Here is a 12,248-nt window from a genome sequence, read left to right on the forward strand (position 1 = left end):
ATGTGACGCACAATGTATGCGAAGTACACCACTGGTATGCATGTCTAGAAAACATTTGAAAGTGTATTGCTATGAGACTGTCTCTTGTGTCACTTTAAGTACTGTAAGCGCAATGTAATTAATTAAAAGAAGCGAGTTTTAAAACATAAGTTGGAGCTAAACACGCCATGTAAAAGTGCTCAGAGAATGGCCTGACTGACCTTACCACATCCTATGGCCCTGAATAATCAGATTGTTGCTATTGTTGTGTTTAGATAACTTGTTCCTATGTCAAAATTAAAAGATTCAGTTAGAGAAATGTCCAGACAAATACAGACCTGCGATCTACAATAAATATATCAATTATGTTTTCATGGTATTTGAACAGCAGTCCCATTGTAACTTGTTTTTTTCAATTCTCTGAACCAATATCGTGAATCCATTAAACTCACATTAGAAGAGTAAGTTCTCCTTCATAAAGATTCAACAAAAGTGGATACTTCGAAGTTCATTGTTATCACAACAATACTTTTAACGATATGTACTTTAATTTCGAAAGTTTTATCCCAAATAGCTTTGTTTTAGCTCTAGCCCATAAAGCTTGTCAGTCAATGACATTCTCATCAAAATGAATAACTGAAAATCTAAGAGCAGAAACTTGTAAAATGAGTAAATAATAAATGAGAAATAAGCGCATCTTGAGCTGTTATTTATAACGTAGCACTCTGGTTAGCGTTCTTCGTACCTAACCAAGAAAAGAACACGAAAATAAATGAATGAAAATAAGTAAAGTTCAAAGAAAATATTATCCACGGGTTGCAGTGAGAATTATTTTTAAACGTCAACCTAGAAATCAGAAGTTTTTTATGTTTTTTTTTTCAGAGTTAAGAACAGAATTCCTGCTCTGAAAATATCCCACGTTACCTACGTGCATAATTGTTCTCATATGAACGAGATTATACGGTGTAAAGAACAACAAAACCCAGCATAGAAAACAAACTTTTGTTCAAGTGCGTGTTTGTGCGCCATGGTACAATCATTACGTAATGGTGATGACATAGTTCGAACGAAGAATTACTTCGGATCAAGGATTTGTTTTACAGCTCTTCAACCAAGTCTGAATATAGATCAGTAAGTGTTGTCTTTAAGGCTAAAAAACAAAATCTGATTAATCATCATTATTTTAAACTTCTGTATGCGAGATTTAGCAGTATAAATGATGAAATGTCACGAGTGTGTTGTTACTTGACAATAACAACCTTTATTGTGAAATGGGCAGCAATGTTTTTACACTCTACGTTTAACTAGCGAAACTACCTTACTAACCAGCAGTTTGCTAGCTTTAATTTAGATCCTTAATTTTAGATGTTAAACACCATTCTTCATCAATACTTTCACGCTACAGCTACTGGCTGGGAGTGGCCTGCTGATTAGTGTGCCTTCTGCAGATCGAAATGTAATGTGCTGATTGTCTTCCCAACAGTTATAAATTAACAGTGACTTCACCTGAATCTTAAGAGTCTCTGACCGTTGGTGTTGAAATTACCAACACTATTACAGTCGCAACGCATATGATGTAAATTTTATTGTATAAATTGTTAAATGTATACAGGATTAATCGTACTAAATTTACTAAAATTTTGTTATATGTATGGATCTAATTTTTCTGTCTCGATCATATTCTTTCTTAAAGCTGGACACCACAGAACCCATTGCAATAAGCATGTGTGAAAGAAAACGAGGTCAGTGGTAGACCACACACATTGTGAAAAACTTTACACAAACCCTTCAGTACACAAAGACCCTATTTTTCAAGACTACGTAATCCGAGGGTCGCGGATTCGAATCCCGGCCGCACCAAACATTGCTCGCCCTTTCCTGGCGCCTTTTGGATGATATTGATACAGTTCGTGAAATTTTATAGTTTCTACAACTGGCAATGCCTCAGTTTCTTTTTTTCCTTTTGCTCCACAAAGTTTAGATTGCTTTGAATTTCGCGCAAAGGGCTTTCTGCGCTAGGCGTCCCTAATTTAGCAGTGTAAGACTAGAGGGAAGGCAGCTAGTCATCACTACCCGCTGCCAACTCTTGGGCTACTCTCTTTACCGACGATTCACCGCAACATTATAACGCCCCCACGGCTGAAAGAGCTAGCATGTTTGGTGCAACGGGGATTCGAACCCGCGATACTCAGATTACGAGTCGAACGCCTTAACCCAACTGGCCATGCCGGGCCTTCTCCACAATGATGATGTTTCATGTTTCATTACTTGTACAAGTATATGTAGTTATATAGTCTCGCTGAGAGCTGTTTCAAAAGGAGCCTTACAAGGGGAGAAGATTAAACGAGCTTCATAATAAGCTGTTGAGATGACAGAAGAAGGTCTCTCAGTTAAATTGCCAAATGTTTTCAACTACATCAGCTTGTAAATAATAAACGTTTGTTACAATAGAAGTAAATATTTTACGGATTATGTATCATTGTATTCTAAATTGATAATTCTATGCCTGTTTATTTCTCTGTTTGAGTGCCATATTTGGCTTATTTTCAGGATATTGTAAATTCTATTTATTGGATAATTCCCATAAACTTTGTATGTTTGCCTAAATATTACTAATTATATAAACTGAATGACTCCGAATTTAAGGTTTCTTTTCTTTTTTTCAGATTTCTTCAGACGGAAATACATATTGATGTACGTGTTTGATTAAAGATCATGACATAAAATAGGTTAAAAGCCCTTTTCAAAACTCGGAATTCTTAGAATAACAGTTGAATGTGAATATTTGGAGAAACTGGTAGAATTACGCCAGCATCGCGTAATTTAAGGAGTATGTGTCTTAGAGTTTTAGCTGAATCAACGTGAAGAATGAAGCAAAAGACTAGAGTATTGTCTAGGCAGGTTTCACTACCACTGTTCAAGTGGGATTTGCGATTTGTAACTGGATTTCTATTATGGATCTTTGCTTTACTGAGCTCAGTAATCACGGTAACCACGCTGAATAGCCAAGAAAATGAATTTCAAGGTTGCAACCATTGGTTAAAAGCCCCCAGTGGGGTGATCTCCACACCGAATTTTCCGAAACCTTATCCTATCCCTATCAAGTGTCAGTGGGTTATTGAAGCCCCACAGGGCAAGGGTATTGCCATATATTTTACACAGTTCTATATGAGAGAAGGTGTGCGCATATCGGAATATGACTATTACGATAACTCCATTACGCTCTCAAAAAAGGATTCAGGGATCGTCAGTTCGGACGCAGAACCTACGCTATATATTGGCCTCAAAAGCTTCTTGGTACTAGACTTTAACGTCCAAGAGCGAGATAATGTCCATATGCGTGTCATGGATTTCTTTCTTGATGTTTACGGATTCAATATTACATATGAAATAATCGACAAGCAAGCGAAGCGACGAAAAGATCACTGTATTCAAAACCATTGTTCATTCAATGGAGTATGTTACGCATCAACCAACTACAGAATATATACTTGTAAGTGTTTTGAGTCCTACTATGGTGATGAGTGTGAGTATTCACCAATGTGTGGTCCAAGTTCTAATGACTCCATGTGCTCTAATGGAGGAAACTGTAGGTAAGTTATATGGTGTTTTTAATCAGTGTACGTTATTTTGATATCATTATGTTTAGACTTAGAAAAACATAGGTCTTGAAAGCAAGTCCACAGTGAGTGGTAATTCAAACGTGTAGCGAAATTTTAACTGTAATTTAATATCACCAAAGTTATATTTTTAATCAATTTGGCTAAGTAATTGTGTGTTTATCGTAGAAACCTAGCTTGAATAGTGTGGTTTATTAAGTTAAAGTTGTATTTTATTTATTTATCGTTTTTCTGACAAAAAACAACAACAACAACTCAGAGTAAAACAACAGTATTCTGTGTTGGCTACAAAACATTAAAAAAATTTCCACGTGTTTGGCCCCCTGATGTCTCAGTGGTAAGTCCGAGAATTTATAATGCTAAAAACTGGTTTTCGATCCCTGCTTTAAGCAGATCACAGGTAGCCCACTGCATAGTATTGTGCTTAATGAAAACAAACCCTCCTGTCTGAGTAATATAGATCGTCAAACTAAAATTATTAAACCACGTTTATCAAAAATTGTTAAAATACGTTTCAAATAATAAGCGGTTAAAGAAGGACATTCGCTGATAATATTGGTTTGATTTGGAACAAATGGAACAAAGCCACAGAAAAAAACTACTTAAAACCACATTGGGCTATCTGCCATGTCTCCCGGAAGGAAACGTATAGATTTTAGCATTGTAGCTCCAGAGACATGGCGCTATTCCACCGGGGTACTGCTTGTTGTATCAAATCACCTTTATAAAATAAATATTTTCAAGGATTGATGTTAAAATTTTCATTTCTTACTAATTACCTAAAATATCGTTTAAAACATTTACTTTATAAAAAGTAGTGTTCCTTTTTTGTTATAACTCAACAAGCATCACAAAGGGCTGTCACCACGGGTATCGAAACCCGATTTGTAACAGTACAAGTCCGCAGACATACGACTGTGCCACTGAGTGACAAACATTATTGTAAGTTAGCACTGTTCTTGCTCCATTAAAGATTTGCTTGTGGGATTTTTATTACGTGTTCGATCTATTTGTTTCGATAATCTGTGTTCGGTTGTAAAAAAATAAAAAAATGCCTGGCACTTTTCCTATAGACTTTTGAGTTTATTTCGAAATAATTTTAAAACCTGAATTTTGAAATTCAAAATTTCAAATGCGTTGCAAAGGTGGAACACATGTTGCAACAGTTGAGAAACAAAGATGTTTTATATGAGTTAATTTAGCCAGCACTGCAGAATAATAGACGCAAAACTAATATTCATATTTGTTTGTATAAATTAAAGCATTTCAAACAGCGTATTTGTAGCTTCTCAATACTTAATTATTTGCTTATGACAAAGTAACCAATCTACTGTCATTATCGTGTTGTTTGATAATTTTTCCACGTTGTTTTCATTAAATATTGTCATTATAATACATCAGTATTGACGTCACAACCGAAGCCCCGCATGTTGCAGGATATGTTAAAATAAGCTCATTCAGCCTAACCTGTAACATGTATATATTGTCTGATCGCAGCTATAACTAATGGTAGAATTGTTTACTTTACGCTTTTCTTTCCAATTTTAAGCTCGTTGTTGTAACTTGTTCTCTCTGAAAGTTATCCTCAGAACCCCCTGGGGTGTCTATTTGTTCATTCCCTTGCTATCTTTATATCACAGTATAGAGCTAAGTTTTCAGTTTTAATTTCTCTCGCAATGTTTCACTTTCATTGTTTCTTCCATAAGCAATGCACTGCGTGGCCAGTGTGGTTGGAGTGCTTAACTCGCAATCTGAGGGTCGCGGGTACGAATCCGTTTCCCACTAAACAGCCTCGCCCTTTCAGCTGTGAAAGATTATAATTTATGATCAATCCCACTATTCGTTGGTAAAAATAATAGCCCAAGAGTTGACGATGGATGATGATAACTAACTGCCTTCTCTCTAATCTATCACTGCTAAATTAGGAACAGCTAGCGCAGATAGTTGTACTGTAGTTTGTGTGAAATTCAAAACATTATGAACAATTTCAAAGCGCCATCTATATTTAAAATAATTTCTGTCATAAAATCATATTAAATTCTATAATTATTTGAAACCATTATAGTCAAAAGTAAATATTTGTGACTCAAACGAAAAGAGGTTATAACTGAATTAAAAAGTAAACCAAAGCTAAATTAATTATTCCAACTATTTTAAATTAGTGTTAACAAGTTACAAGTGCATCAATTAACGTAATCCTTTACGGCACACTGAGTAAATAACGTAAGTCAATATTTATTGGGTGTAAATAATTATTAACTGTTTGTTTTTGGTTTTGAATTTCGCGCAAAGCTACAGGAGGGCTATCTAAGCTAGCCGTCCCTAATTTAGCAGTGTAAAACTAGAGGGATGGCAGCTAATCATCACCACCCACCGCCAACTCTTGAGCTACTCTTTTACCAATGAATAGTGGGATTGACAGTAACATTATAACGCTCCCATGGCTGAAAGGGCGAGCATGTTTGGTTTGACGAGGATTCGAACCCGCAAACCTCGGATTACGAGTCGAATGCCTTAACCACCTGGCCATGCCGAGCCATATCAACTTAAAATGGTAATAACGGCGCCTTAAAAAACGTGCACTGGGATGTTCAAAAAACTAACGGAATTGAAACCAAACAATCTATATATAAAATCACAGTAAACATCTTAGAGGAATTCGTTAATGAAAAATGTACTCACTCATGATATTTCTTAATACATTATACAATAGATAATGCAACAAACATATATATATGTTTAACTTTTCCGTTTAAGTAGCATTATTCATTCAGATTTTCGTTTTAGTTAAAATAAATTTCTCAGGAAATGATTTTTACATATTTTTCTGCTTGAACACGTTCAAAAGAGAATTTGCCTCAGTTATTATGTATAAAGCAAATAAAATTAATGTTAATATGTGTTTTTAAGAAAAATCAATGTAATACAAATTTTAGTCGAGTTCATGTTTCACTTTTAATAAAATAATCCAAAATTATAAAATAAGCGTTGATTGTTAAGCTACTTGTCTGGTTGTAGTCAGTAACATTCCGGAACATACTGGATTAATGTGTTGATTGTTACATCAAACGTATAAAATTTGAATATAAATATAACGTTAAAAGATGTTTCAAGCATAAATAAATCCTTAAGTATTCCGTCATAGGGCGATAGCTGCACTAAATGCATAAAATCATTAAGTCTTGTTAATTTTTTATCACATTTATAGAGATACTTAAGTGCCCTTCAGTGGCACAGCGGTTTGTCTACGGACTCACATCGCTAAAAACCGGGTTTCGATACCCGTTTTGGACAGAGCACGGATAGCCGCGTGATTAACTCTTTGCTTAATTCTAAACAAACAAACAGATGCTTAAGTTTATTTCACTTACACGCGAACGCTACTTGAAATTAAAAATAATTAAAGGTTAGTCTATCTATGTCGGGAAAAGGAAATTCCTGTGTTATTGTAGTCTATTTTATGGTTTAATTAATCAAAACAGATTCGTCCTGCATTTCCAGGTGGTCAAGGCATTCGACTCGTTATCTGAGGATCGCGGGTTCGAATCCGCATCACACCAAACATGCTTGCCTTTTTAGCCGTGGGGGCGTCATAATGTTACGATCAATCCCACTATTCGTTGACAAAAGAGTAGTCCAAGAGTTGCATAAATTAGGGACGGCTAGTGGAGATAGCTCTCGAGTAGCTTTGCGCGAAATTCAAACCAAACCAAAACAGATTCTGATTTTGAATTTGACAAGGGAACTATTATATACAAAAATATCATGAGAATGTTTCTTTAGGGTCTCATAAATAGTTTCGAAAGGTTTAAATACTAGGCTCCTTTAGTTTTATGATAAATCCCAATTGAACCCATGATAGCAACATGGAAAACATTTGAAAACTTTGACTATCCCTAAACTCGTGACCGTTTTACAAAATCTTAAACTTTGCACGTAAATGCTACGTTTGGAAAACAGCATATTAATCTACATCCATATAACGATGTTAAATATCGTCTGTTTGGACGAGAATATTTCCATTGAAGCTTGCATGAAGGCAGATATATCAAACTGACGTGTACAACAGCTGTTATATAATGATTTTATAAGCCTCGTGACTAGATTTCTTACTGTTTGGGTTTCTTTCTGTTTTGTTTTGTTTTTTGTGAATCAGTTTTCTCTGATCTGTCTCACTGAATCTGACTGGCGTCGTAGATTTTATAGTACAAAAACATGTTACATCCATGATTTGAGAGCATCATAAAATCAGTCAAATCCATCAAACTTACGTTTCGCTTTAATCGGCCGTACTTTAGAATACATTTTAATTAACTTTCAAACATAAGCCTTATTTATAGCACTTCAACTAGCGTGTCATGATATTCATTGACTTCGTCTTTTACTAATCCATATTTTTCCATGAATTACGGCATGATACCCTTGCATCCTTAAGCTTGTTAGTGTTACTTACTTTCATGTACAACAATTTCCAACATGCGCTTGGCCCGATATGGCCAGGTGGTTAAGGTACTCGACTCGCAATCCGAGGGTCGCGGGTTCGAATGCCCATCACACCAAACGTGCTTGCCCTTTCAGCCATGGGGGCGTTATAATGTGACTGTCAATCCCACTATTTGTTGGTAAAAGAGTATCTCAAACGTTGTCGGTGGGTGGTGATGACTAGCTGCCTTACCACTAGTTTTACACTGCTAAATTAGGGTCGGCTAGCGCAGATAGCCCTCGTGTAGCTTTGCGCAAAATTCAAAAACAAACTACCCATAGATCTACCTATTCCTTGTTTATTAAAATTTAATATGTTATAATATATATGTTGTAGCACATTTGTTTTCATATGTACTTAAATGAGGTTTTCTTAACTCGGTAATTTTGCTAATTGAATATTTTTAGCCACGGCATATCATCTCATAGAATGGCTTTAAGTTTTTCAAGTGTAAACTTTTAACTCATAGCTCCGTCATCTTTTGACCAATTTGAGATCTAATTACAGTTTTGGGCTCAGGAAGTCAAAGCATTTTGATGTATTTGACTACGCCCAAGATCTCATAATCTTTTTACTCTAATCCTGAGTAAGATTATTACAAGTATTTATTTTGTACCCATACCAACTGACAGTTATTGAACAGGGTGCGTCAGGGTGTTCGACTATGTATACTTAATATTCCTAGTGGTTCAGCAGTAAGTCCGAGGACTTACAACACTATAATACGGATTTCGATACCCGTGGTGAGCAGTGCAAAGATAGTCCATTGTGTTACTTTGTGCTTAACTACAAACAAAATATTTTAAGTTAAAGCTGGTGTGGTAATAAAAAGCATACTAGGCGGCTGACATCCCGAATACTTCGTTCACAGAACATACGCATTTCTCTGTATGTTCATCTCTGTGTTATAATATTAAATTAATGACTTTCGTTGAGAAGCATGTAAGGACGGTTAATTCTATAAACAGTGAGAAGTGATGTGAAACAACAATCAGAACAAATTGGGAGGTATTCAGCGGCAAAGATGTAATTTTACAAATCCCCAGAACTACGCATGCGCTAAATCAAATGTTCCAGGAGAGGAATAACATGATGGATGTGGTCGTAATTATCTTATGGAGCAGTATTTTATGTATATTTTTTTACTTCTTTTAAATAGCGAGAATAGGTAAAAGTACTAAATAATAACCTTTTCATTTAATTTTCTTTTCGTGATGACAAGAAAACCCATGTATAGGAGCGAACAATGTTTCGACCTTCTTTGGTCATCGTCAGGTTGACAAAGAAAGAAAGAGGTACTGACCGATAGCTGACCACATAGTGCTTTCTCTACCCATACCAGTCGTTTTTACATACTTAATTTTCCTTTATTTTTAGCCTCCCTCTCCCCCCAGTGGCTCAGCAGCAGTCGTAAAGGCTAATAATGCTAAAAATCAAATTTCGATCTGGAATTGAAGTGAAAGTCTATATCTTATAACACGTCAACCACACCACAACATCCAGTGTCGACGAGGCTTTCTGCGAAATACCAGGGCTCATCAGGCCAGCGGGGTACGATCGACACAGTAGTGGTCTGAGCGCTATCTATATCATCAAAGGTTTAGAGAGTTAGTTTTAAATTGCTGACACGCTGCTAAGAAAGACTGCCTTTTCAAAATTACTATTATTTTTTAAGTATTCTCTTCATTCTGTGAAATGCAGAAGGAACTTTTGTATTGTTTTCTTTTAAAATAAAATGTGGAATGCCTGAAATGCCCCCGCTGAGCTAGTGGTAAGTCTTTCAATTTACAATGCTGAAACCATGAGTTCGATTCCTCTCTCTGGATTCAGCAGATAACACGATATGGCTTTGCAATAAGAAAAAAACACACACACACGCCTGAAAAATTAGTAAAGTCAAAATTGCTTTGAATTTCTAAAATTTGAAACAAGTTAATAAATATATACAAGTATTGATTAAGTCATTTTCATTTTTTAAATATATTAAAATGTTGTAAATTCTAAAACTGTATAAAAAACTCATCTTTTTTCTTTTTTTTCCCCGCGCTTTTATGAACACGTCTGATTTATTCATATTCAGTATTTTCAGACATGTTTAAAAGTTAACACTGAAAATAGCCTTAGCACATATGCTAACCCTTGTCTAATCGTTATTGTACCAGAATGATAAATTTAATACCTCTCTTTTGCATCTAGTTGTTGAAAAAATGCTGTCTGTATTTTAGGCCATGTGCTTGGTATTAAAGTGACGGTCAAATTCTGTTATTTGATCAGACAGTAACAACCAAAGTGTAGACTATGATACTGTTAACTAGCTGTCTTTCCTGACATGGAGAAATGGTTAGGGTGCTTGACACGCAATACGTAGGTCATGGATTCGAAAACCATCCCACCAAATATACTTGCTTTTTCAGCCATGAAGGCATTATAATGTTTCGGCGAATCATTCGTTGATAAAGAGTGGCTCAAGAATTGGTGATGGTTTGCGTTGACTGGCTGTCTTTCTTCTAGCCCACGAGTAGCTTTGCACGAAATTTAAAACAAATAAGCTTTTCGTGCTGGCATGGTTTATTGCCAAACTTTGTATCAGTTTAAAATTAGAGATAGTTGTACGAAAAACAAGAAAAGGAAAGCATTGTCTGCATATGAGATAATTTGTTTTTCAAATATATTCTTGTTTTTTTTTGTTTTTTAATTTCGCACAAAGCTACTCGAGGGCTATCTGTGCTAGCCGTCCCTAATTTAGCAGTGTTAGACTAGAGGGTAGGCAACTAGTTATCACCACCCACCGCCAACTCTTAGGCTACTCTTTTACCAAAGAATAGTGGTATTGACCGTCACATTATAACGCTCCCATGGCTGAAAGGGCGAGCATGTTTGACGCGACGGGGATACGAACCCGCGACTCTCAGATTACGAGTCGCACGCCTTAACATGCTTGGCCATGCCGGGACATATATTCTTGTAAAACATCTATTTAGGATGGCAAATGAAATCTCATTAAACATCCATGGTCCATATTTTGATAAACACACATCCTCTCATTCATTCACTCTCATGGTTAGGTCTTGGTGGAACTTTTTACTTCACAAATTGAGAATTCACAATCTTATTTAGCCCAGCAAGGTATGATTATTATTTTATTATAAGACCCGGCATGGCCAAACGTGTTAAGGCGTGCGACTCGCAATCTGAGGGTCGCGGGTTCGCATCCCCATCACACCAAACATGCTCGCCCTTTTAGCCGTGGGGTGGTTATAATGTGACGGTCAGTCCTACTATTCGTTGGTAAAAGAGTAGCCCAAGAGTTGGCGGTGGGTGGTGATGACTAGCTGCTTTCTCTCTAGTCTTACACTGCTAAATTAGGGACGGCTAGCGCAGATAGCCCTCGAGTAGTTTTGCGCGAAATTCAAAACAAACAAACAAACAATTTTATTTTCAGCTATAGTGGCACAGCGGTACGTGTGCAGACTTACATTGGTAGAAACCGAAATTTTGATATCCTTTGTGGGATAAGCACAGACAGCCCATTGGTGCAGCTTTATATTTCATTCCTAACAATCAGTATAAGCTATACCAAGAAGTGTTACAGTTTCAGAGATGTAAGCCTTCTAGCAACTGATTTATTATTAATACTGTTTTTTGCTTTAGGCATTACATCGGTTCAAGAGCTCGTAAATGTGAATGTCCTAAAGGTTATTATGGGGTCCTTTGTGAAAGGAAAAAACATGCGACAAATAACAACAATAAAGGTAGGTAAAAACAAACAAAGTGTTTTTTCAGATGTAACATAAACTGGGTGGCCACTTTATTAGAAACTATATCTAATTACTGATTAAACCACATTTAATCCAAAGAACAGCCATGATAAGATGTGGTATATAATCCACAGGGTGCTGAAAGATTTCCTGAGGGTTCTCCATTAAATCATTCACACTGTGCTTAACTAATAGAATGAGGTAGGCATATAGTATTATTTGCATATTTCTACTTTCAAGTTCATCCTACAAATTCTCAATAGGACTGACATCGGAGTATTTTGGTGACCATGGAAAGTTCTTGAAGTCACAGACATGACATTCAGATCATGCATACGCATGTGGAACATGGTGGATGAAAGCATTTTTATCTTGAAAATAGCCGTCACCATTGGGGCACACATGGAG

At 36.1% G+C, this 12,248-nt stretch overlaps 1 protein-coding gene across 11 annotated transcripts in view; it reads left to right on the plus strand.

The window, feature by feature from the left end:
* The window catches only part of LOC143235440 (uncharacterized), a 203,066-nt gene that overhangs the window by 110,064 nt on the left and 80,754 nt on the right, over positions 1-12,248 (plus strand). For 7 of the 11 annotated variants that reach the window (XR_013019190.1, XM_076473605.1, XM_076473610.1 and 4 more), the window contains 3 exons: positions 862-1,110; positions 2,646-3,572; positions 11,734-11,834. Coding sequence is in view for 10 of the 11 variants with exons in the window: in XM_076473605.1 (XP_076329720.1) it covers positions 2,848-3,572; positions 11,734-11,834 (826 nt within the window). In the remaining variant the exon portion in view is untranslated. The remainder of the gene's footprint in view (positions 1-861; positions 1,111-2,645; positions 3,573-11,733; positions 11,835-12,248) is intronic. The other 4 variants (XM_076473606.1, XM_076473607.1, XM_076473608.1 and 1 more) reach the window with 1 other exon arrangement.

This window comes from Tachypleus tridentatus, chromosome 12, assembly GCF_004210375.1.
Source record: "Tachypleus tridentatus isolate NWPU-2018 chromosome 12, ASM421037v1, whole genome shotgun sequence".
Classification (NCBI taxonomy): Eukaryota; Metazoa; Arthropoda; class Merostomata; order Xiphosura; family Limulidae; genus Tachypleus; species Tachypleus tridentatus.